The sequence below is a fragment of the Bombyx mandarina genome, chromosome 15 (genome assembly GCF_030267445.1).
Source record: "Bombyx mandarina strain Sakado chromosome 15, ASM3026744v2".
NCBI classification, from domain to species: Eukaryota; Metazoa; Arthropoda; class Insecta; order Lepidoptera; family Bombycidae; genus Bombyx; species Bombyx mandarina.
In genome coordinates, this window is record NC_143221.1 from 2136588 (window position 1) to 2162109 (window position 25522).

The 25522-nt window shown below is 38.1% G+C and overlaps 2 protein-coding genes across 5 annotated transcripts in view; one reads left to right on the top strand and one right to left on the bottom strand.

Annotated features, from left to right (window-relative positions):
• The window catches only part of LOC114242643 (zona pellucida domain protein papillote), a 104631-nt gene that overhangs the window by 75846 nt on the left and 3263 nt on the right, over positions 1-25522 (top strand). For 3 of the 4 annotated variants that reach the window (XM_028173890.2, XM_028173892.2, XM_028173891.2), the window contains 17 exons: positions 1050-1188; positions 9613-9696; positions 9916-10053; positions 10439-10581; positions 10995-11197; positions 11756-11920; positions 12563-12716; positions 14445-14601; positions 15971-16081; positions 17341-17450; positions 17770-17884; positions 18924-19083; positions 20013-20242; positions 20856-21080; positions 21593-21741; positions 23307-23438; positions 24626-24756. In XM_028173890.2, coding sequence (XP_028029691.2) covers positions 1057-1188; positions 9613-9696; positions 9916-10053; positions 10439-10581; positions 10995-11197; positions 11756-11920; positions 12563-12716; positions 14445-14601; positions 15971-16081; positions 17341-17450; positions 17770-17884; positions 18924-19083; positions 20013-20242; positions 20856-21080; positions 21593-21741; positions 23307-23438; positions 24626-24756 — 2539 coding nt within the window. In that variant the 5' untranslated portion in view covers positions 1050-1056. The remainder of the gene's footprint in view (positions 1-1049; positions 1189-9612; positions 9697-9915; positions 10054-10438; positions 10582-10994; positions 11198-11755; positions 11921-12562; positions 12717-14444; positions 14602-15970; positions 16082-17340; positions 17451-17769; positions 17885-18923; positions 19084-20012; positions 20243-20855; positions 21081-21592; positions 21742-23306; positions 23439-24625; positions 24757-25522) is intronic. The other variant, XM_028173893.2, reaches the window with a different exon arrangement.
• Positions 5596-6896, bottom strand: LOC149501408 (uncharacterized). The gene has a single exon (XM_089733149.1). It carries the CDS (start codon positions 6847-6849, stop codon positions 5737-5739), a length of 1113 nt encoding a protein of 370 aa, XP_089589275.1. The 5' UTR covers positions 6850-6896; the 3' UTR covers positions 5596-5736.

The window sequence follows — 25522 nt, forward strand, 5'->3', positions numbered from 1 at the left end:
TTTATTATAAATCATTTATTTCTCATCTCGAAAATTTGGATAACAGCGTAGGCGATAGCGACTTAATAAACCGCTCCTCTTGACAGTGTAGACATTACTTACTATTAAAAAGAAGTCCAGAGGGACCCTACCCGATTCCACTCACTATATTTGGTTGTAAGGTTTCTCTCACACGAATATCTTTAAAAATACAATTAAACACTACGAAAGCTTGAAATTCTGAATCTGTTTTTTAATGCGTTAATTGGCAGACGAGTATACAGTCCACACCGACACTCAATACTTAGCGCAAATTCATCCGAGCCATTTGGTCCTATTGTCATTGTTATTGACAACGTTCACACAAGATCTACAGTTCCCTCGAACAAGAAAAATGAAACGCCAAAGACTGACTTTGTTAACACAAAATCAACAAAACGAGGCGTGAATACAAATTGTCTCAATGTAAAATACTAACCGCTTTTCGTCATGTCCTTGTCCGCCCACCGATCGTTAAGCGATTTCCACCTTTACCACCTTGGCTTAAAGTTTAACGAATACGTCGTGGTTACCAGTGAAAGGTGGAACCTTTGCAATGTCGGTATCCTTGTAGAGTAAACTTATTTAAACTAGTTGCTTAGATACTTCGATCCTACGCTTGAAATTTCTCACCTCATGTATTAGGTCACGGAGGAACAGCTTAGTTTTTTTTTTATGAAAGAGGGATTACTAGTGGCCCGGAGGCCTACCTGGCAATCGGAGCTCATGGACATCATTTTGTATAATGTGTATCCTATGTATGACTGCTTCGCGGCGGAATCAGGTGGGCAGGTATGCTCGTCTGCCTAAAAAGGCAATAAAAAAAATTAAAAAAGACAGAATGGTGGTACCTATCCGCGCGGGCTTACCATACGGTCTACCCTCAGAAATGATGTTTATAGGTTTAGTTTGCGCTTCGTAATACTTAGAATAACGTATGTTACAGCTCTATATAAATATGATCAATGACATTAAAGATAGACTTCTGAATGTTACAGTGGCCGATAGTAAACTGATTCGTTTCTTTTCAGATCAAAGATGGCGTTCGTATTGTATATTTTGGCGGGCCTCCTGGTATCTGCGCACGCGCAATCGAACTACGGCTCCCAGGCCAACAACATCGAGTACCAAGGGGAAGGGCTGCCCGAACAAACTGTACTAGATGGAAAGGTCAGTGAAATATTATCATGAATTCATAATACTGTTAGAAAAGAAAAGATACAGTCATCATGCTCCTCGTCCCCTAACCGTTCGCTCATTATGTAGATCTCTGCTTAGTGAGAACTATTAAACGTTCTCGATAGCGTAAAAGTTAAGTTAAATTTGTATGCGGTTGGAACAGCGCCCATAGCGGCAAACGTGGGCAACCGTTCCAACACAATACTTTCACGCTATCGAGAATGTTAAAAAACTCGCACTAAACACATTGAATGTGAATTATTCATTGAGCTCTATTCCAAATATTATTTTTATATTATATACTAGCTGACCCGGCAGACTTCGTAGTGCCTCAGTCGATAAATAAAATACCTAAACTTTTGTATAAATTAAACTTAAAACAAACAAAAGAAATCCGTTCGACGGGAAAAACAAAATTTTTATTTTTATTTAATTCCGAACATTTTCATATTTATCTAACCTTTTAAACCTTCTCTGGACTTCCACAAATAATTCAAGACCAAAATTAGCCAAATCGGTTCAGCCGTTCTGGAGTTTTAGTTCTCGAGTTCATTTTTATATACAGAGATTTATATGAAAATAAGCCGATTTCTAGTATTTTTCATCAATTTTCTTAAAATCGTAGACATATTTAATACTATTTTCGTGGTCACGTAAAGTGTTGGAAGCATCTAAATAATAAATTGACAGTTAAAAAACGTGAGATGAAAAAACCGTAAAAGTAGTTTTAATTAAAATCGGACTTATATATCTGTTTAGTGATTTGAATTTTTTCAAAAGAATCAAATCCCAAAGTTCACACAACCCATTAATCCTACATTGGACCAACGACCTTTCGTTTTTAATAGCGCGCCTTAAAAAGAGTTTTATTTTATTATGCTAATTCACGAAACAGGATTCGCCGAGATGGAGAATGACATCACCTTGTCACAAACGTTAAGAGCTACATAATATTATCGAATGAGAAATGAACAAGAATAGGCGACATAATATACACGAAGATATTTGTACGATCGGTAATCTATAATTATATATATAAGGTAATTGTTTGTGATTAGAACGACACAGTCAGTCAAACACAATTGAGTTTCTCTGTAATAAAAGTTTTATTGTTCATTATATTAGGTACACGAAATAAGAGTGTGTATTTACTCATTACGTTACAAAAACCTACATACCTGTAATAAAAGAAACGACATTTAATGTTATTATTAACAATGTCAGTTCCTGAATCACAATTAAGTAGTATTTTAAACTTTAAATATTAATTTATTAACGATCACGAGTCTCATGCGTTTTAGGTTATCTTTTCCATAGCTAATTAAATTCATTGATTTGTCATGTCACTCATTCGATGATGATTGATGCGCGGGAAATTGAATTAAAGAAAATTATATTTTTTCTTTACATCTCCCCCCGTAAAGAAGATAGGATGAAGATGTCAGCTCATGCACGGTCATCAATCGTAGGCAGGAGCTGGTGTTAGCTTTGAAATGTGGAAAAAGTTCGACTCTGATCTCTTATGGTCAGTGTTTATCTTGTAAATTGAGTTTGAAATTTTTTCTATAATTCTGTATGGTCCAAGTTTCAGTTCATCAAGTTTCTTCCGATTCAGCTTGTGTCCATTCTCTACAAAAACAGTATCACCAACTTTGAAGTCCATATGTTTTCTATTTTTATCGTAAATTGTCTTGTTATAATTGTGTGATCTGATTGTATTTTCCAGAGCGTTTTTCCTGGCCAGGATTAAATCATGGTCAGTCTTCTTTTGTTTCAGGTCATTTGGCAAAATCCTAACATCTGTGCCATAAAGTAGATACTTGGGAGCATATCCAGTAACAGTGTGCTCTGTTTCATTGTATTTTTGTACACAGTTGTGGGCTACAGTTGTCCATGCTCTTTTTGTGTCATGTTCATTTATTTTGCACCTGATTTTATTGACCAAAGTCTGATTCAATCTCTCGTTTAGGCCATTCGAAAAAGGAGAGTTCACTGCTGTAAAAATTATGGGAATATTTTTTTCATCCAAAAATCTCTTGAATTCCTTAGAATGTATACCTGGGTATTGGTCTGACAGTAACAATTCAATGTCATCACTTTCTGTACAGTTTCTTATTAGTTTGATGAAATCATTAGCATTTTGAGTACTTGATGTGAGAATATATGCATATCTGGTGAAATGATCTAATAAAAGATGCAAATATTTCTTTGTTGATCTGGAACCTCCGAATCCTCCAATGGTATCAATAGAGCAGATCTGAAAAGGTTTTGTGGCAGGACCCAAGTGGGACATCAACCCATATTGTATTTGTCCCCTTGATTTGTTCTTTAAACATACTGTACAACTCTCACAGATTTTTTTAATGTTTTTAATCATATTTTCTGATGTATACACTGAGCTTATCATTCTCTGCATCTGTTTAATTCCTATATGACCCAGATCTGTATGTACGCTTTTCATAAAGTTCATGCTGAATTCCTCAGACAATATAATTTTTTCTTTTTTCTTTACTTTTTTGTAGTAAACATTTTGTTTCTTTATTAATTTGTCTTTTCTGCACTGTATATATTTATTTTCTATTTGATCTTTTAGGATATCTTCTAGTGTTATTATGTTAACTACTTTTAACTGCTCCTCTAGGTTTTCATTTGGTTCAAGGACCGGGTTTCTGCTTAGGCAATCAGCTTCAATATTGTATTTTCCTGGAGAATATTTAATTTGGAAATCATATTGTGATAGGTAGTATGTTAGATCTCCTAATTCTTCGTCTGTTCTAGATCTTATGTTCATATTCTCCAGAGGCTTGTGATCTGAAAATACAGTGAAATTCCGACCTATTAATAGATGTTGCCAATACTTTACACATTCTTTAATTGCCAGGCATTCCAGATAGATAGCTTTCTTCCTTTTTTGTACTTCATTCAATTTTTTTGAAAAGTATGCTACTGGTTTTTCTTCGTTGTTGTTTTGTGTCTGTTTTAATACTGCACCTACTCCTAGTATACTAGCATCTGTGTATATGTGAATAGGGAGGTTTGGGTCAAAGATAGTTAATATTGGTTGAGAACACAATATTTGTTTCATTTCATTAAACGACTCCTGGCATGCATCGGTCCAGTTAAAGGGTTGTCCTTTTCTCAAAAGTTTATGTAATGGTTCCAATTTTATGGCTATGTTTGGCACATATTTATGATAAAAGTTTATTTTTCCTAGGAATTGCCTCACATTCTTTTGAGTTTTCGGAGTAGGGAAATTTTGTATTGATATTAAGTTATCATTCAGTGGTCTGACTGAATTATTCTGTATTACATGACCCAAATATTTAACTGTATCTGCTGCAAATGTGCATTTAGAGAATTTTAGTTTTAAACCTTCACTTTTAATTGCTTGAAAGAGTTTTTCTAGATGTCTGATATGATCAGAGAAATCTTTAGAAAACAATAAAATATCGTCGATGAAACATACAGCAAAATCTCCAAGCTTGTGTTTCCGTATTATATTACACATTATTCTCTGGAATATGGCTGGAGAGGTTTTTAAGCCAAATGGCAAGCAGGTCCACTGATAATGTCCCTCCTGCGTCACAAATGCGGTCTTGTGTCTATCTGTGATACGCAGGGGTATTGACCAAAATGCTGAATTTAGGTCCAGTGTTGAGAAGAATTTGCAATCTCTTGTCTTTAGTATTAGGTCTTCAATAAGAGGGAATGGCTGAGATTGAGGCACAACTATTTTATTTAAGTCTCGAAAATCGATGCATAATCTTGATCTTTTATGCTCATCTCTTTTATAAGCTAATGTAACTGGTGCTGCGAATGGGCTATATGATTCTTCTATTATATTTTTTTCCAATAATTTTGCAATTTGGTCTTCAATCTCCTTCTTGTCTTCTATTGTGCAACGATATGGCCTCTTGAAACAATATTTTTCTATTAGTAAATCAATGTGTGCCTCATAATCCGTTACCTGTCCTATGTCATATTTGTCCTTCGCAAACACAGATTTATTTTCTGAAATTAATTCATCAATCGCTGCCTGTTTTTGATAGTCTAGATGATTTATACAAATGTTGAAATCTTCTTCATGTATGTCTTCATTGAAGTTTATTAAATTATCAGATTTTATCTCCTTAGAAATTATATCTGTTTTGTTTGTTTCCTTAGAAACTATTTCTCTTCTTTGTATGGGTAATTTCTGTGTAATTTCCAAGTTTTCGTTTTGTACTAGGTAAAACCCTTTTATACAATCAAGTCCCACTAAAAAGTCGTAATCGAAATTTTCCTTGTCTATTACAAAAACATTCATTTTTTTTTCCATATCAAAGATGGCTATATCAAGTGTTATTATGCCATTTGCCTTTTTAACGCCATTAATCGTTTTTAAATTAGTATTGAGAGAGTTGGGGTGACTGGCTTCCTTATTATTTATTTTTAACAATCTTGAATTTATTAAAGAGACATTAGACCCTGAGTCATAGATCCCAGCAACTTCAACATTTTTATTGAGTACTAATTTCACTTTGATCAATGGCGGCACTATTAGTTTTTTTGATCTTCATACTGTAGTTCACATTCTAATTCTGAATTGTTGATAAGCTTTATTTGCTTTTTATCTTTTTCAGTATTTAAATTTGTTTTAAACCAGCAAGAGTCCTCTGAATGGTAGCGTACCCCTTTCTTTAGTTTTTCACAAATACTACATTTTTTCTTCTCTGGCTTAGTATCCTCTTTCTTCTTGATAAATTTTCTTTTTGAAACTAAATGTTCTAATCTTCCAAGTTCACTAAATAAATTTTTTGTATGTACAATTTGTTCTTTTTCAATTCTATCTGTAATAAAATCTGGTAAACCGGCAGCTATTATATCAATAAGAGTCCCTTCATCTATTGTTTTTCTTACTTCAAGTAAAAGTTTTTCTTTCCTTACTGCATATTCTAACAAAGACCCCGATTGATACTTGTAAAATAAAGCATACTTGCTAGCAGTCCAACCTTTGTTCGCATAGGTTTGCAAAAAACTTGATTTCCATTCCGACCACTCAGAATCTAAGCCGAGCTTGATCATCATGGACGAATACCAATCAGTGCATGATTTCTCAAGAAATAATCTGAAGATTTCAATTTTTTCTTCTTCTTTTACTATATCAAACCTTGCACATTCATTTTCAAATATTTCCATCCACTGACATGCACTTGAACTTTTCCCATCAAATTTTTCAATGACAAACCTGTCAGCTAACTTTTTAATACTTTGTTTTTCTTTGTTTTGTTGACTTTCAACTAATTTTTCCAAAATCTTCACTATAGGGTCTTCTAAACGCTTTTTACTACCAGTAGCCATTTGTTCTTGGGTAATTTCCTCTAAAAATTGATCCTGAAAGATCATGTTTCCATCCTCATCAAGATATGTTTGTAATATCTCTTCTGTTGTTTTTATCCAAACACTTCTAGTTTGATATCTTTTTTTCAATGTATTTTTCACAGTAAAGAAGGTTTTCGAGGTTTGGATATGTTTGTGAAGTGATATTGCTTGATATTCTTCAGGCATAAGGAAAACTTTGTCATCTTTCGTGGCAATTGCGGTTATGGCGATATAGTTCGACTTTCCGTCTATTGATGGTTTCGTTTCAAACGTAAACTTTAACTTTTCCATTTTCTTGACAGTAAATGTCGTTTTATAAGGTAATTGTTTGTGATTAGAACGACACAGTCAGTCAAACACAATTGAGTTTCTCTGTAATAAAAGTTTTATTGTTCATTATATTAGGTACACGAAATAAGAGTGTGTATTTACTCATTACGTTACAAAAACCTACATACCTGTAATAAAAGAAACGACATTTAATGTTATTATTAACAATGTCAGTTCCTGAATCACAATTAAGTAGTATTTTAAACTTTAAATATTAATTTATTAACGATCACGAGTCTCATGCGTTTTAGGTTATCTTTTCCATAGCTAATTAAATTCATTGATTTGTCATGTCACTCATTCGATGATGATTGATGCGCGGGAAATTGAATTAAAGAAAATTATATTTTTTCTTTACATATATATAAAAATGAATTGCTTGCTGTTCGTTAGTCTCGCTAAAACTCGAGAAAGCCTGGACCGATTCGGCTGATCTTGGTCTTGAATTATTTGTGGAAGTCCAGAGAAAGTTTAAAAGGTAGATAAATATGAAAATGCTCGGAATTAAATAAAAATAACAATTTTGTTTTCCTATTGATGTGTCCCCCCCCCCCCGTCGGACGGATTCCTTGGTTTGTTTTAAGTTTATTTTATACAAAAGTTTAGGTCTTTTATTTATCGATTGAAGCACTATGAAGTCTGCCGGGTCAGCTAGTAATAATAAAAAACAACTATAAATTCAGCGTTGTAAAGTTTTGTGATCGATTGGTGCAAAAGAGGTTTATGGTTTTGAAGGCTTTTTATATTATAGAAGCGACGAAGTTCGCGGACTTGGTGCTAATAGGCGATCGCAGAATATAGCCATCAGGAAGTCAATGTCGTTCTTCACCCTGAGACTTGAGACATGAGGTCGAATCCTTAGTTTTAAAGGTTAATTTATCATGAAAAAAAAATCCCATAATTTTTTCGCGGAAGAAATATATAGAATTACCCTCAATCCACAACATGTACCATTAAATCGACAGAAGATTAAAATAGCAGATAAATAATAACATATTAGCTATACTACTAAAAATTTGACTTCATATTTCAAGATGTGTGGTGGCATTTTAAAATCCTGTCACGACCCTCAGCAGTAAGGAAACGACGCGATATATAAAAATGACACCTACCCTAGGTGTCATTTTTATATATAGGCTCTCGTAACCACTTAATATTAGATGGACCGTGAATTCGATCACCTATATAACAAAATAAAAGTATGCACATTAGAATAAATGGAAAAAAAAACCATTTGTTTCTTCGCACACAAAACGCTTCGCATAAAACCGAATACCAGTTTAAATCGGTAACAATATGAAAATAAATAAATCGAACAATGTGCGGACTTCAATACGTAAATTATGCAAAGAATCTCTTGTGTACTCCAAGATGGCTGTGGCATCACTGACCGCGGGCCACGATGCAAACAAATAGATACTACATGCTTGTTGCCATTGTCTGATCCGACACGGCGATATCGTTCTGCTATATTTTCTGCTTATGGGGTTAATACTGTATATAGTATGTTAGATTCATGTTCGAATGTGCCCAGAAATGCGAACAAAACACGGTACAGGATCGAAGTGTTCCAGTTGATGTTCTCTATGCTAGTGCCATAGTTCTTAGTAGAACTTAATCTCATTCACCTTAATGTATTAATATTACGATAGGCGCTAATTGGCAATGTCAACAGCATTATTACAACGGTTGTCCTGACATTAAAAAGAATAGTTATATTGGGTATTATTGGTATTTTGGTGGGTATTGTTATGGGTAGCTTGAATCATGTCAAACCAGTCAGTATTCCAGATGAACTGCAACTAGAGCCTTAAGAATCAGTAACATGGCTAAGTACGTAAATATATTGCCTGTAATGAGATATGATGCAAAAAAAAAACTACGTGGCCTAAAGGATAAGTCGCCCGGCGTACTTAATCGTATCGAGCGATGCGGCTGTACCCGTGTGCCAATGTGTATCCCGTATATAGAGGTAACATTTTTTCTAATGACGCATGTACTTAACACTCGTTCCTAAAATGCCTTCCAAAATTAAAGAATAACATTGTGTAATAATGTGTGTAAAAATCATACACGAAAAATATAATTTGCGTAATTATGACACACCTCAAGCTTAAACCGTGAGACTATAGGTATGCACTCGCCTACGCAATAAAAATAATAAGAACTTGTAACAGTTACTTGGTAGGTCGTAAACCCGTATCTTCTGTAGCCCCATCTCGTATAGTCTGTCCGGCTATTACCACTGAAATGAATACCAATGAAAATACTCTTTTATGATAATGGAAACGCGCCAAAATAGAGATACCCTCGAGGTAGTAATTAGCAATAAAGATTTATATAGACATTCGGTATCTGTAATCCGACCGAACTAAATACAAATTGCTATTTACGAGCACAGCGATGTACGTGTAGCCTTTTTGTCGGCGCTGTTTTCATCTAGAGTTCGCACCTACGTGATTATCTTGTTTATTATGCTTTTAAGACGGGACAAAACATGATGGCGCGAATACGACGCGCTTAGAGCAGAATTCCGAGCCAGAGATCTTTTCTCGAGGATTTGAGAATAATGTTTTAAAGTCTAAGAGCTCTTTACGGGGGATAGCTCAGTTCTGTGACTGGCAGATGGTAGTGATTGACGCCGAGTTCTGTACCATTCCCGTACCATTCTGTATAATTATCATTTAATAAAATATTTTGTTTATGAACGTGCTTTCATTCCAGGTCACGAAGCTGGACGACTTGAGTCCAGTTATCTTCTTGAACAGAACCAAAGCGGCACTGAACTGCGCTGCGGGTTCCATGCAGGTAACTTCACATAATAATATCTGTGACATTAACGTTTCTCTTTGTTACTTTAGATAGGCAGATAGGCAGAGCATTGCTTTACTTACGATATTGCATAAAACTCCGGAAGGGTCTGTTATACAAATATGATTTCGACTTTATGTGTTCGAGGTGTCACTCAACTGGCGCATCAAATAGAGAACGCTTGATTCGCTTCTTGTAAATTCGCTTTTGTTTCAGATCGAATTGAAATTTAACGAAAAATTCTACGGTATCGCATACGCTGACTTCGACAGGCACTCAGCATGTCAAGTGGTAGGGAAAGGTGCTCTTTCCTACAAACTCGAACTGCCCCTCAAAGGATGCGGAACGAAGCAGGTTCGAATATAATGTCACTTTAATTCAGTGTAACAAATGACAAAGATTCTCTTTAACGAAATACCATTAGGTATAGGACCACTGGTGGTAGGACCTGTTGTGAGTCCGCACGGGTAGGTACCACCGCCCTGCCTATTTCAGCCGTGAAGCAGTAATGCGTCTCGGTTTGAAGGGTGGGGCAGCCGTTGTGACTATACTGAGACCTTAGAACTTATATCTCAAGGTGAATGGCGCATTTACGTTGTAGATGTCTATGGGCGGTAACCACTTAACACCAGGTAGGCTGTGAGCTCGTCCACCCATCTAAGCAATAAAAAAAAGGTATCTAAAAGCCAAAATATTCAGTTTCCAGTGTCTTTGTAACAACATTTTTATTTATTTCCAGAACCCTCTGCGAGTATTCACGAACAATATAGTTGTAAGATTCCATCCTGGATTAGAGATGGACGGAGACGAGGTCATCACAATCGTTTGTCGGTACCCACCGCCCATCGTTCCCAAGCCAGTCTTCAACCCGCTTATTGCCACGTGAGTAAACAATTCGAATCTATCTAATCTAATTATCATTCCTATTGTCGTCTAGTCTTACGGTATACTTAGTGTAAAGTGCCAATGACCCGCAGAAACCATAATAAAATAAAATAAACTTATATGGTCAACTTGGGGACGCAAGTTCGTCATTTAAGTCATTATGGCACGAAGATGGGAATGCTTTTCTTAATTGTTTTCAAATTATGACTTTGTGGTTTCCAGAGCCCCTAGCTATGACCGCGAATACCGTAACACGCTTTAAGATATCGGGCAGTCTCCAATGCATTTGACCTACCCTTGTGGATTTTTTGTCATGTACCTACGTCCACATTTCTCAGGACGAGATTGGTACGTCCTAAGTAAGACCTCAGTAAGACCTTAGTAAGACCAACCCTGCTTGTTTTTAATAGTCCTGAACGCGGGCCGCTACCAGCGAAAGCTCCTTTAGCGGGAACTCATATCCTGATGATAATCTGCGCAATATTGTTTTTAACACTGCTGCTGCTTGGACTCGGAGTCTCATACTTGTGTCTGAGAAGACGCGCCTTGCCCGCTCCGAGGAGACTGATTGACGACTCCTCAGCTTCGATTGTGAGCAGAGAAAGTATACAAGGTAAGTTGTGCTATATAATAGGTTGGGGAAAAAGTTTCTTCGCGTTTTTTAAGAAAATTCAAAACATTTTTAATATAGTTTATTTACATTTAACTAAATTATGTAGATACCATTTTGTTCGATAGCTTTTTGCCATCTTGTAGGTAGAGACATGATGCCATTGCTATAGAAAAATCCATAAACCACGCAATTTTTTTTTGCGGCTTGCATTGCATTTTTGCCTTTTTTGTAGTAAAATTTTAAAATGTATCGAATTTCTTCATTAGATTCACTCATCTTGACAGTACGAAAAATAAATAAAAATCACACATTTTCCTAATTTGAACTTGTCTTCCTTAAAATTTAAACTTTTAATGATACCAAAACCAGCCAGATACAAATAGTATATAGCCAAAGAGATTTTATTACAAGTTCATACATACTATAATGCGAAAAGACTTTTTCCTCAACCTATTACATGTTTACCCATCATAGTGGACTTGCTTTGTAGGATACAGATAACGACTTTTTTGACTGTCGGCGTTTGATTAAGCTGTTTAAATGTTTTTTATATTCCAGAAGTGAAGATTCCTCGTGCACATCCTGTATACCCAATAGGCGGAGAGGCTGCGAGCGTTGCTTCGGATACCATTCCATCGGATTATCCATCAGAGACTCCCAGCGAGACCGACGCGGCTCATGCCAACCATGCTTTCATTATGGACGAAAACTATCACAGTGAAGGTATTGTCAGGAGCACTACGGTTGGTAGTACTAGTATGAGAGCTTCTATAGAACCACGCCGGCTAGTTTTTGCCAGCTTCTGTCGCGAAGCAATCGTTAGTCAAGATTCGATGATTAAAACCGTATCCAAATAAAATCGTGTATTGGATTGATGTGAAAAATACGCAAGGCTTTGTTAGACATGTTTCTGTAGAACATGCATGCTAAAAGCTTGAGCATAGACGGACAGAAGAAGTACCTTTGAAGGCTCTGTTGTGGTCCATTACCTACATTTATGTACAGCTCGCAAGAATTTTAAAGAACGGACTTTGTTAATTAAAAAAAATGCGTCATTTAGTTTGCGTTTCAAGGATTAATAATGTCAGAATTAGTACGTACCCCTACTAATCTGTATTAAATTGCGACTATCTAGTGAAGTGTACCTAGGATATACCACAATACTACTTATTTTCTATTAGCATTTCCATTTCATGACTCAAGGGAACTGTGGAAGTTCTAGTGTACGTCTCAAAAAAAAAAAAAATTAATTGGAAGATCTGCAAAATCGAATCTAGGTACCACTTCAACAAATTTATTTGCTCCGTTGTTTAAGCAATCACCTTGTTCAATCAATACACTTAACTATAACGTTAATGATCTCAGGATATGGTGAAGCCCACGAGACTAGCGCTTCGAACGTGCTAGTGCACGCGGCGCCGCCCGCGTTCGACGTGCGCGTGCGCGTCCAGCGCCCCCCCGCGCCCCCCTCCCCGCAATCCACCATCACTACCACCGAGGTCGACGGCGGAAGCATGCGGTGAGTTGCAGATCTAGTTTTTATCGTTATTGCCCTTCTTTTTTTTAACTCTACGCCCAAGCGTCCGATCCCCTCCGAGGTCAGAACCCGGATGAGGTAGGGGGTTACCGCGGTCAACACTACAACCAGACAGTGCGGCTCACCCCAAGGACGCCCAGCCGACGGAGCCTTCGAGGCGAATCGAAGGCTCTGAAACGTCGGCCGTCTCGGTACGGCAACCCGTCAGGCCGCCCTTATCGTTATTGCCCTAGGTCGGTATTTATTTCTCTCTCTAAACTGACGGTCTTGAGAGACCAGTATAACCGGGTAAGTAGGTGAGCTCATGGGGCTCAAACATTACGACGTTGCTAACACGAACCCTAGCAAGAGCCGTGCCTCGTAGAGTCTACCACCGGAACGGAGACGTGACCCACTGAGAAGATCCGGCGAGAAACTCAGCGGGCAAAGGTCGTTAGAGGAGTGCTTGGTGTTCACGTTCTCACCTAACTTGAGACATGGGATCTTTATTGTATAGTACAACGGCTATGCTTCGACAAATTGTTCGAACTGAAACGCATATATCTAATACGCATATATCATCGCTATAACTATTCCAGTTCTCGCTATTTTTCCGCTCGCACATTCATGCCGCATACATTTTCTTTCTGCATTCATCATATCTTTCGTTCCTTATTCTGGGTGGGACTCCCATTCTGAACCTATTCTTCTTATTTACTATCATGTAAGGGGGAAATAACCGCACATTTTTATCTTTTATTTTTACACAATTTTTCTTATCAATTAATTAAATCAAAATTTTAAACAACTTTCAGTTTTCTTATTCTTACAGTAGCTTCTTATTTCTATTACCACTTATTAAAATTTCTTAGTCTAATACATTTATTGTTCTTATTTCTAATTTGGATTTCTAACATGGAGTTTGTCTCCGTTTTGGCTACATGTTCTTATACCTATTCATTACTTTATTTTATTTTACATTTTCTTATATTTCTACTTCACTTTTCTTATTTTTTAAAATTTTACAATATTTAGTTTCATGCTGTTGTCATATATAACACTATATATTTACAGCATGTTTATCTACCTTATATTATTTTCATTTCTTTTAATCGCTTTTTTAGCTACTTTTTTACAATATTCTAAGAAAATTTTTATAATCAAAATATTAGGACTATTTCGATGTGTAGATGTCGTCGTAGCCTAAAGTATAAGAAGTCCGGTCCATTCGTATATAGCGATGCAACGGTGTTCGAATCCCGCAGGCGGGTACCAATTTTTCTAATGAAATACGTACTTAACAATTGTTCACGATTGACTTCCAGGGTCCGATCGTGTAATAAAAATCAAATTCGCAAAATTATAATTTGCGTTATTACTGGTGGTAAGACTTCTTGTGAGTCCGCACGGGTAGGTATCATCGCTTTGCATATTTCTGCCGTGAAGCAGTAATGCGTTCCGGTTTGAAGGGTGGGGTAGCCGTTGTAACCATACTGAGACCTTAGAACTTATATCTCAAGGTGTGTGGTGCATTTGCGTTGTGGATGTCTATGGGTTCCAGTAGCCACTTGGCGCCAGGTGGGCTGTGAGCTTGTCCACACATCTAGGCAATAAAAAAAAATTCAATGTACACATAATAATCCAGCGTTATTTTTAAGGTTTGCTATTGTTATTAATTATATACGTAAGATTATTGTTATTTTGGTTGACTTATAGAGCGTATCTTAACAGACACAGCAGTTACCTGGAGGAGCAAGCGCGGCAGGAGTCGGTCCGCACGGTGTCCCCGGTGGCGCTGCCGCTGCCCGCGCGCGCCGCGCAGCTGCCCCCGCCCGAGCGCCCCCCGCGCCCCCCCGCGCTCTACTCGCAGGTCAACAGAGAACGACAGGTACTTACATAATATATTGGATAGCAAACTCTTTATTTAAACACTATCTAATAGAAAATAAGGTCTAAAATCGCACGGTCTCTTCCTGTGGATGTCGTAAGGAAGTCACCGGCGAAAGGGCGACACGGAACATTGAGTATTATGCCAGCGTACTGGGATTTATTAGTGGTACTGGGTCACGCTGGATGCAGGTGGCAACGGACCGGCCGCACTGGACATCAGTTGGAGAGGCCTATGTACAGCAGTGGACAGTAGAAAGGCTGAGATGATGATGATGATGATGAGGGCATATTGAGACCAGGCACGAGTGGATACTACTATCATAACAATTTTTGCCGCGAAACTGACGTGGGAGAACGGGGCATCCTCTACAACATAGTTGACTCTACAACCTCAGGTCTCCAACAAAATGGGTTGTGGTAATCACGTAATATCTACGGCAACCACCTAATGCCAACACTCGTTTCACGAGAGCTCGTCTGATTTGCGTCAGAAAAAGGCAAGTGATTTCTGTCTTAATATGAATTTAATAATTGATCATTCACTTAACTGTTTATGTGTGTTCACTATTTACGTAAGCATGTTCAACAAAAGCATGTATAGTTCACTGATTGATCTCTCACAACATATTCATTTGAACACTTTAAAAATACACACTAATTTCTCATGTGACAGAATTATTTAGAAATAGTGGACCCTAAGGAAAATGTAAAGTATGTATTTGAAATGTCTAAAACTAATATAATTCAATAAATAAGTGCCTTTAAATTGATTAGAACGTTTTAATAATCGATGCGCTTTGATATCGGTACCTTTCTTAATCTGATATATTATGTAGTTTACGTTTTAAAGTAAAAATAAATAATAAATAAATAAATAAAGTAAAATAACCACTATATTTTCCCGCACTTGGATGAATCTTATACGGCCATTCTATTTAGTGTCTAAACTAAATATTTTGCATGGGAATTTACGCAAAATAGAAAAGTTGAATAATCTGAGAACTTTGCTACTTTGAAATAAACATAGTATGTAAAGAATTTAGTTTTGAAATTAAAAAAAAAAAGTCAAGACAATAAAACATTATCTTCGTTCTTGCGATCTAGAAAATTGTTACATATATTTAACCATAAAAGTGCTAATTGGCGAAGAAAATTTTAATGAAAATAAAATAGTTTAGTATACGATGTTTTTCATTATAAATGGAATTAATTACTTAAAAATAGCCTCTATAAACTTAAATAGATATCCGACGATTTCGCTTAAAGTAATCCTTAATTTCTCTGTTTGGAGGACTGTATTTTTATTTCGAGGCATTTCAAGTCTTTACATTTAACACGGTGACATTTCCATTGGTCAACTAACACAGGAGTGGTCGCGGCGGCCGCGGTCCATTGCCTCCCTCAACACGGAGATGACTGACACTCACTCGGTCACCGAAGTCACCGACAGGTCGCATGCTAGAATGTTCCATCTCAAGGTAATGTAACATGTTTTCATTGTGACTAATAACCACATTGTTTTATCTTCCATTAATCCGGAAATGGCTAGACCAGTTTTATATGTATATTTAATTTATTGAATTCCTCTCCTTAGATATTCGCATTGTGTAATAATATTCATAATTTACCAACGGTAATTGGAATTTTGTATGAAATTCATGAAATATGTAATGATTCTTATAAACGGGTTGACGTTCATATTGTACTGAAAACAAAGAAGTTTGCCGATGAATTAAAGATATCTATAAAAATAAAACCGTACGTTACTAAGGGTCGATTCGACCAAACAAGAGTAAATCTTATTCTTAGAATAACTCGTCAGTTAATCGAGAGTAAATCAATTTTACGTTTTACAATTTTACGATTTCTGTCATTTCATAAATATTTATTCTGTTTTAATTTCAAGTCAACGCAATGCACTAAATTATTATTAATAGTCTGGTATTTATAATGCAACGTTTAAACGAAAAAAGACAAAACCACACGACAAAACTTGACAGTTCCCTCAAACAAACAACAAATAAAATTAATACGTTTGACAGTTAGATATCTTGATAATGTATCGCACTGTTTATTTGTTTTTTGGTGTACAATAAAGAATACTCTCCCTCTCTCTCTCTATCTTACACTACAGCTACCTTTTTACACTAAAATACGGCAAAATCGAGTTGACGCTATGTATGCTCTTACACTATGCCGTTGTACAACATTTATTTGCCGGATTTTATTTTCGTTCACCATTCGCTCTGCTATTCGCGTATTGTTATTCCTAGCGCAAGTATACTATTGTTTACGTGGAAAAATGCCTATGGATTTACTCGAGATTGAAATCATGGAATAGGTTATTCCTCGTATAGTTACTCGTGTATAAATTTAAGTTTGGTCGAATCCACCCTAAGTTTATTAACTCAAATTTCTTAAGAGTTGTATATATGTGTATGTGTGTCTATGTGTTTAATTGATCGTTGAAATCACACCTGAAGTAAAAATCTACACATGTTTTACAACCGCTTTTCATTCCGATAGAGGGTAATAAGAAAATTATATTGATATTGCAAATCTAACTACAATTTAGATTTTGGACGCCACGCAATGTATCACAACTGAAACTCGAGAAGTCAATGCCCCGTTAGCATCGATGAAACGCAGTTTGCTGTAGACCTATTTGCGTAGTTCATAGCCGCTCCGTCGATTGACTCCCGAATCATTATAACCTCTCCTATCGTTGATAATACAGAAACCGCCCCCACCACCGCCGGTGATGAACGAACGTCTGGTGACGGAGGAACAGGAAGTAACGATGGAGAGCCTCGAGCCTCTTCCGGAGACACCCATCATGCCGGCCAGGTGATAACTATCCACAATCTACAAATTTAGACTTACTATTAGTTTCACTACTAATTTAAATTTACTAAGTGGTTTTAAGTACTAATTTAAATTTACTAGGTAGGCAGCGGCTTGCCTCTGCCCCTGGCATTGCTGAAGTCCATCGGCGACGATAACCACTCACCATCATGTGGGCCGTGTGCTCGTCTGCCTACAAGGGCATTAAAAAAAATATTAATACTACTAGATTACTTTAATTTGATGATAAAGTAATTTGAATTTTCGAATGAAGTCATTGTAATGAGCTGTTTCACTAAATCTAATCTCACTTTATTTACAGGAAGCCGGAGGTTACTTCACACGTCGTTGACGACGTGTTCCTGCGCACCATCACGGAAAAGAAGACCATCGAGGATGTCGAGCGACACAAGCGTCTCGTCACTGAATATAAACAGGTATCCTTAATAGTTCGCTTTATAGAATGTCCGAGCTGCCATATTTGTTTTAGATCTTACAGACTAGATTTCGATTTTCTTAAATTATCCCGAAAAAATGCGACTTTTTTTTATTGCTTATATAGGTGGACGAGCTTACAGCCCACCTGGTGTTCAGTGGTTAGCGGAGCCCATAGTCATCTACAACGTAAAAGCGCCACCCATCTTGAGATATAAGTTCTAAGGTCTCAGTATAGTTACAACGGCTGCCCCACCCTTCAAACCGAAACGCATTACTGCTTCATGGCAGAAATAGGCGGGGTGGTGGTACCTACCCGCGCGGACTCACATGGTCCTACCACCAGTAATTACGCAAATTATGATTTTGTGGGTTTGATTTTTATTACACGATGTTATTCCTTCACCGTGGAAGTCTATCGTGAACATTTGTTGAGTACGTATTTCATTAGAAAAATTGGTACCCGCCTGAGATTCGAACACCGGTGCATAGCTTCAACACGAAAGCAACAGGACGTCTTATCCTTTCGGTCACGACGACTACGAACTTATCAACCAAAAAGATGGTCTAGGCGATGAAAACAATTGGCGGAAAATCTTATATTTGCAATTCGCGATAAAGTTAGTCCCATGTTAGTGAGTACTGTCTCTCTCTAACAATATTAGTGCTCTGAGGAATTGTTTGAAATGACACCATCATCTAGTTCCTACCATCGCACCGCCCGCCACCGAAGTACAGTTCATCCATACTATCTGAAGCCGCTGCGTTCATCCACAGTGCGTTTCTAGAGATCATTTTTGCCAAGTACCATCTGGCTTTGGAATGAGCTCCCCTCCACGGTGTTTCCCGAGTGCTATAACATGTCCTTCTTCAAACAAGGCTTGTGGAGAATATTAAGCGGTAGGCAGCGCTTGGCTCTGCCATTGGAATTGCTGGTGTCCATGAACGATGGTAACCACTTACCATCAGGTGGGCCATAAGCTTGTCTGCCTGCTCGGGCAATAAAAAATAATAATAATAATATTATTTTGTTGTCCAAAGGTGCCGGCGCCCCCACCCCAGTTTGACGTGACGATCCGTAACCACACGGCCCCAGAGCCGCAGTGGGAGAACTTCTCGGACATAAGCAGCGCTTCCGGGATGACGCTGACGCCCAAGATGGAACGGGTACCGCTCTCGCTGCCCCCGCAGAAGATTATCGGTATGTATGGACTTTGACAGGTGTTATTGACAGTTGATGTTTTTTTTTTGTTATTGCTTAGATTGGTGGACGAGCTCACGGTGGTTACTGGAGCCCATAGATATTTACGTAAATGCGCCACCCACCTTGAGATGTAAGTTCTGAGGTCTCAGTATAGTTACAACGGCTGCCCCGCCCTTCAAACCGAAACGCATTACTGCTTCACGGCAGAAATAGGCAGGGTGGTGGTACCTACTCGTGCGGACTCGCAAGAGGTCCTACTACCGGTAGTAAAAGTGTTCCGTTGTCAGGGCCGATTTTGAGGACTAACGAATTCGTATCGATATCTCGTTTGTTTCTGTCGCATATGTAATCAGAATTATGGGCTACAGGATATTTGATATGCTCTTTACCCTCGTATCGAGTGATTCGACTTAAGCGGGTGTCAAATCCTGCAGGTAAATAGGCTGATAGCAGACTTTTTTTCAAGGAAATACGATAGAAAGTCTTCCCATGATGACGATCCATACTTGTATTATGAACATGAAAGTAGCCCTGTTTGTTACGATTTTAGGACCAAACCGAGGAGCCAATTCTGAAAATCTATATGGAAATAGCTTGAACCCTTACTAATCATATAGGATCTCACTGCTAAGCAAGGATCTCCTCACAAACGATATAAAGTGTACTCCATATAAACAAAATCGAGAGAGAAAGATAAAATCTGTAAAATTTACAGAATTTGCGTTTTTATTCAGCCCTTTCGGGTAGGCAATGTGTACCGTCCTCCCATTTCTACCTTGAAACAGTCTGAATTAAATGATGATGAATGATTCAAAAGTCTTTATTTATTAGGTTGGATCACTATATGTGCTCAAGCTTAATACCAGGAATGGTATGCAAATCTTTTTTTTAACGACGATAACATTTTTAACGTAACTCGTTGTCAGGCAAAGGGGGCCCGGACCTGTTCTCCCCGGAGTTGATCAAGCAAACGACTCATGTGTACCAGTCGCCGTCTTCCGCCGACCTCCCACTCCTGCCCGAGCTGCCTCCAGCCCGGAACCCTCTCTACAGGGACGAGGACGACGAGGATGTGCCGGAGCCGATTCCCGCACCACCAGTGCCAGCTAACTGGAGCGTTCTGACTAGAGTACTGAAAACGGAAGCTCAAGATGAGGTGGGTGGTTCGGTGATGACTTGTCAGTTCCGGTGGGAGGTTTTTTTTTGTATATTGGTAAACTATGCAATCCGACTACTGCGATGGTGACTATGTGAAAAAATCACAGGACGATGCGGATAGTATCTGTTTTTAATATCCCAGCTAAACGTAATAAAAACATAAATTACTATAAAGAATAATATAAAGGCGCTGTTGGTGGTTGTCTGTTACTTCGCTTTATTTCTTCTAGACCATGAAACCTATTAAGTTATGCTTTGCATTAATAATAATGTTAAACAAAGAAGTCTTGTGTACCTACTTAATGCCTTATTTTATAGAAAAACGGTTGAACTATACGGGTGTTATTTTAAAAATACTGTTTACGTACACGGACCTACATTGTTATAGTTGGACAAATTTCAAGTGTGTTTTAGTGGACGCGGGAGAAACTGCACGCTATTTTTGGTAATGTGAGGTTAAGTGGGTTGCTTATTTTTTTTATTTTTTTTTTTATATTGCCCTTTTAGGCAGACGAGCATACGGCCCACCCGATGGTGAGTGGTTACCGTCGCCCATGGACTTCAGCAATGCTAGATTATGTAGATGCCAAAATCACGATTTCATCGATCAGGTCCTATTGGACTCGGAGCGCTCTCTGCGGCTGACGCGCGACGAGCGCCTCCGCTGGCGCGAGGTGATCACGCACGAGAGCACCCTGCGCCGCTCGCTGGCACGTTCCTCCACCAGGGAGGACTTCACCAGAGTCGCCCACGACCAGCGCTACGCTCCCCTCTACACGCCTCACAAGTGGGACGTGATCATACGTATACTAGCACCGCCCCACGACAAGCCGAAGGTAACCTTATGTTCTAACTTAACCAATAATAACTGGGACCAAATCACTCATGATCATTGGGCTCCAAATTGAGATTCCCTGTGTTATGGATACCAGGGACTGACATACGTACCTATATACGTTTAAATATATAGATATATAAATAATAAACATCCAGACAAAGAGGAAAGAGTGGGCTTTAGCTACTCCACCACCGAGCCAGTTGAAGACTCGTCGTTTTTATTGGTCTAGTTGGATTGACCGTGTAGAACGGCAGACTTGGTACCGCATAGTGTGGGGGGAAACGGGGTGGTCGTCTTCTTCTTCTTCTTCTTCATCGTTCCCTCACTGCTGAGGATCAACACTGACAAGATCCGGCGAGAAACTCAGTGGGCTATGTCTATGAGTTAATTTACACGTCGAGACGGTAACCGGTGCTTGAGGTACCTAAAAGCACCGTTAATGGATCGGGAGGATCCGTAATGACGTGTTTAGGGCGATCCGCAGCGGCCTAATGTTTGATTCGCTCTTAGAACCGCTACCGCAAGAAGACGGAGTGGGACTCCCGCTCCCGGCGTAGCTCGCTGCCGACGCTGTACGAGTATGACAGCGACGCCACGTCCCTGCGCGACCCGCAGCGCTCCCGCCGCTCCTCCTACCGAAGCGACCACGTTGATATGAGGTATATACATTATTACTTACTTAACCGTATGTAATTGTTAAAACACCTTTTTGAAGTGAAACTTTTTTGGAATCGTTGTGATTTCAAACTCGATGAAACGAAAAAATAAGTCCATAGAGACACAAACACATAAATGTATAGGATTCAGCCGGCGAGAGAATGAGATAGAACACATTAGACGTTCTCAGTGTAGGGTTTTTTTAATACAGCGCCATATATGAGATTTTTTAATACTAACGTGTGTATTAAAGCCTCTTGTAGTGAATTTTAATTTAGGATTATACGTGAAGTTAAAATATCAATTCACAAAGGGCACTACCTCATACTTTAAAAGATGATTTACAATTATTTACTAATGACAACATTTTACATATACTTAGACATGACAAATGAGATGAGATGATATGAGATGAAATATAATCTCAATAAAATCGTGGTTACTTACGGGGACTTTTTCAGTGGACTTTTTGGAGGAGCTCGAGAAATTACGTCCAGCGGCTTTATTTTATTTTCCCACATTTGTGCACTTTTATTAAAACACCTACAGACACACTAACTTTAATAGTAATGTATCAGAGTAGGTAGGGTAGGCAACATATTGTTTATAGCTTATGCTAGATGGCGCTAAGTACATATATAATTATGTTACCCTACAAAAACAGTAATAAAGTCGACGTTACACAAATTTTTTAAACGCAACTAAAATGCAATTTCATCTTTTCAGATTGATTGATTGTCTTTTTTCCATTTTGTTAAATCCTAGAAATTAAAATTTAATATTAATTCCGACGTTTCAAATACCAGTTTTCGTGGTCATGGACGAATGCGGAGTAATAATATGAAAATAATAAATGATAAATTTAATCGCAAACTATCAATTTTTGATTAAATACTTAAGAGGTAAAAACAACAAATTAGAGATACCTAAAACTTGATATTTCTCAATTTGAATGCCCTGAAGGCAATACTAAAATTTAAAACGGTTAAATTTTGTTAGTTTCCTTTAGATTAGATGTCAGAAGTTGTCCACAAATTCATGAAATTAAAATTTAATAACACTTCAGAGGTTAATGCATCAAGATCAACTAAAAGTAACTAAGTAAAATTGTATAATATTAACAGAGAAATATCCTAAAGTCGAAGAAAACAATAATTATATATCGCTTAAGAAATTCCCTAAAGTCGATTTTTTTAATTGGCATGACTATTAAAAACGTATTTTCGTTGACATGACGCATTCACAAAGCAGCTGCCCTCGACCAGTTAGACCTTCGCTTCCTGGCAAAGCTTTTGCTCGGCCACCTGTCCTGGTGAAACTAGAAAAGCCTTCGAGATAGCCGTAATCATTTCACTACTGTCTGTCCCTATGTATGCTTAAATCTTTAAAACTAAGCAACGGATTTTGATGCGGTTTTTTTTAATAGATAGAGTGATTGAAGAGGAAGGTTTATATGTATAATAACATCCATTAAATAGTGGATAAATCAATAATAAATTACAGTTTCCGAAGCGAAGCGAGGGCGGGTCGCTAGTATTTCTATAAAAAAAATCGTTCACATTCTTAGGTCGATGTCCGAAATGATGGTGGACTACGCGAGAGAGCAGGCGGACACGCACAGCGAAGTCTCCGGGGGAACTCAGCTCGGCAGGTACTACGATGACGACAGCGACTCCGAACATCCCTTCCATAATAACCAGTAAGTATTACCCAAAACAAAAACAGACTCCACAAGGCCCTACAATCATTAAAATATCCCTACATGTTCATCAGGGATATATCTATGAGTATTGTATATAAACTCATTCGTAGTACCATTATCTTTTCGCTACCTCCTCCCATTAGTTATACTGCTTGTTTGCACTAGTTCTATCACGAGGCAGTCACTTCGGCATGAAAGATTTGAACAATCGTGATTGAAGTCACCTTAGCATAAAGGATAAGACGTCTGGTGCATTGTTATCTAGCGATGCACCGGTGTTTGAATCCCGCAGGCGGGTACTAATTATTCTAATGAAATACGTACTTAACAAATGTTCACGATGGACTTCCACAGTGAAGGAATAACACATACAACATCGTGTAATAAAAATCAAAACCCGCAAAATTATAATTTGCGTAATTACTGGTGGTAGGACCTCTTGTGAGTCCGCACAGCTGGGTACCACCACCCTGCCTATTTCTGCAGTGAAGCAGCTATGCGTTTCGGTTTGAAGGGTGGGGCAGCCGTTGTAACTATACTGAGACCTTAGAACTTATATCCCAAGGTGGGTGACGGCATTTACGTTGTAGATGTCTCAAGGGCGGATCCAGCTTTGGTGCCAGGAGGGGGTCACATAGTCATGGTCAAGTCAAGAACTTATAATTTAATTTTGATAACAATAGATACAAGTAAAAAGTAGGTATTTTATTAATGTACGTAAGTACTGTACTTAAAAATATTTATTCTTTATTGTACACTTGAAAAACTTAACACATAATAACTTGTACATATACACGTACATATTGTCATCTTCTCTTGAAGAAATCCAGAAAAGCACTATCACGCCCGGAATGAGGCAGCTTATTTATATTCCATAACCGTGGTCCTAAAATCATTATGTTCAATATGTGGTCCACCTAGGTCCTGGAACCAACTCAGGGGGGGGGGTCATGACCTCCATGACCCCCCCCCCCTGGATCCGCCCTTGAGATGTCTATGGGCAAGTAACCACGTAACCCCAGGTGGGCTGTGAGCTCATCCATCCATCTAAGCAATAAAAAAAAAAGAAGTGTTTGTTGCAACACTGCGGAATTGTGATTGTTCTCAACAACCAATTATCTGCAGTTAGTTAACAGTTGATCTTTCATAGGTGCTTCATTGTTATGTCGATTCTTCTTAACCAGGTCGTGGTCCCGTCACTCTCTCCACCGCTCAGCGAGTCAGCCGTCACTGGCGCGCTCCGCTACTGAAGTGGTGGAGCAGTGGACCGCGCCAGAAGGCGACGTCACACCCACACCGGGACGCAGGCTTAGAGGTACGAAACGATATAATAATTGAAGACGTGAGTGGATGACAATTGGTTAATTTTAAGAAAACGGGCAAAGAACTTTAGCTTATTGTACATTTTCTTCGTACATAACTCCATCATCACATGCAATTTCTAAAAATAACCTTTAAGCCCGGAGCATTAAGGTCTAAAATGGTTTGAGGGTAAACAAAATCTTTTATATTTAAAAAAAAAAAAACTTCGTAACATCGACATGTCAATTGATGAATGTCATTTAGATTTTTTAAATTTTTCTTATTTTAAAATAAAAATTAGTGTGCCAGTGTGAATTGACCAAAAAGTACCGATCTTCCCACTCTTTGTGTGACGGTTACCGTTTATCGTGGACGGTATGCTGGCCAGTCTATCATGGCAAATAATAAATGTTCAATCTTGTTTATCGACTTCATTAGTCTTAGTAGGTAGTATTATAGCCCGGTGTGCTAGGTTCTACCATCTACCTATATAAACCTTAGTAGACAACGTGACAATGGTCATCAATATTCATTGCATTATTATTTGGTTGAATGTCACTTCGGAATCATTTAAATTTTAAAGTATTGTGCGCACGGAACTAGTTGGCCGCGCCTTAGGTATATGAGGGGTGGGACGGAGAGGCGGGGGGGGGGCTGCCATTACTGATATGAGATATGATACTATGATGGACGAAATCATTATAAGATGATTCTGAATCAAGTTCAGAGAGTTCACTCAAGCGATTCAGAGGATATGTCAGAGTAATTTCATATATGTA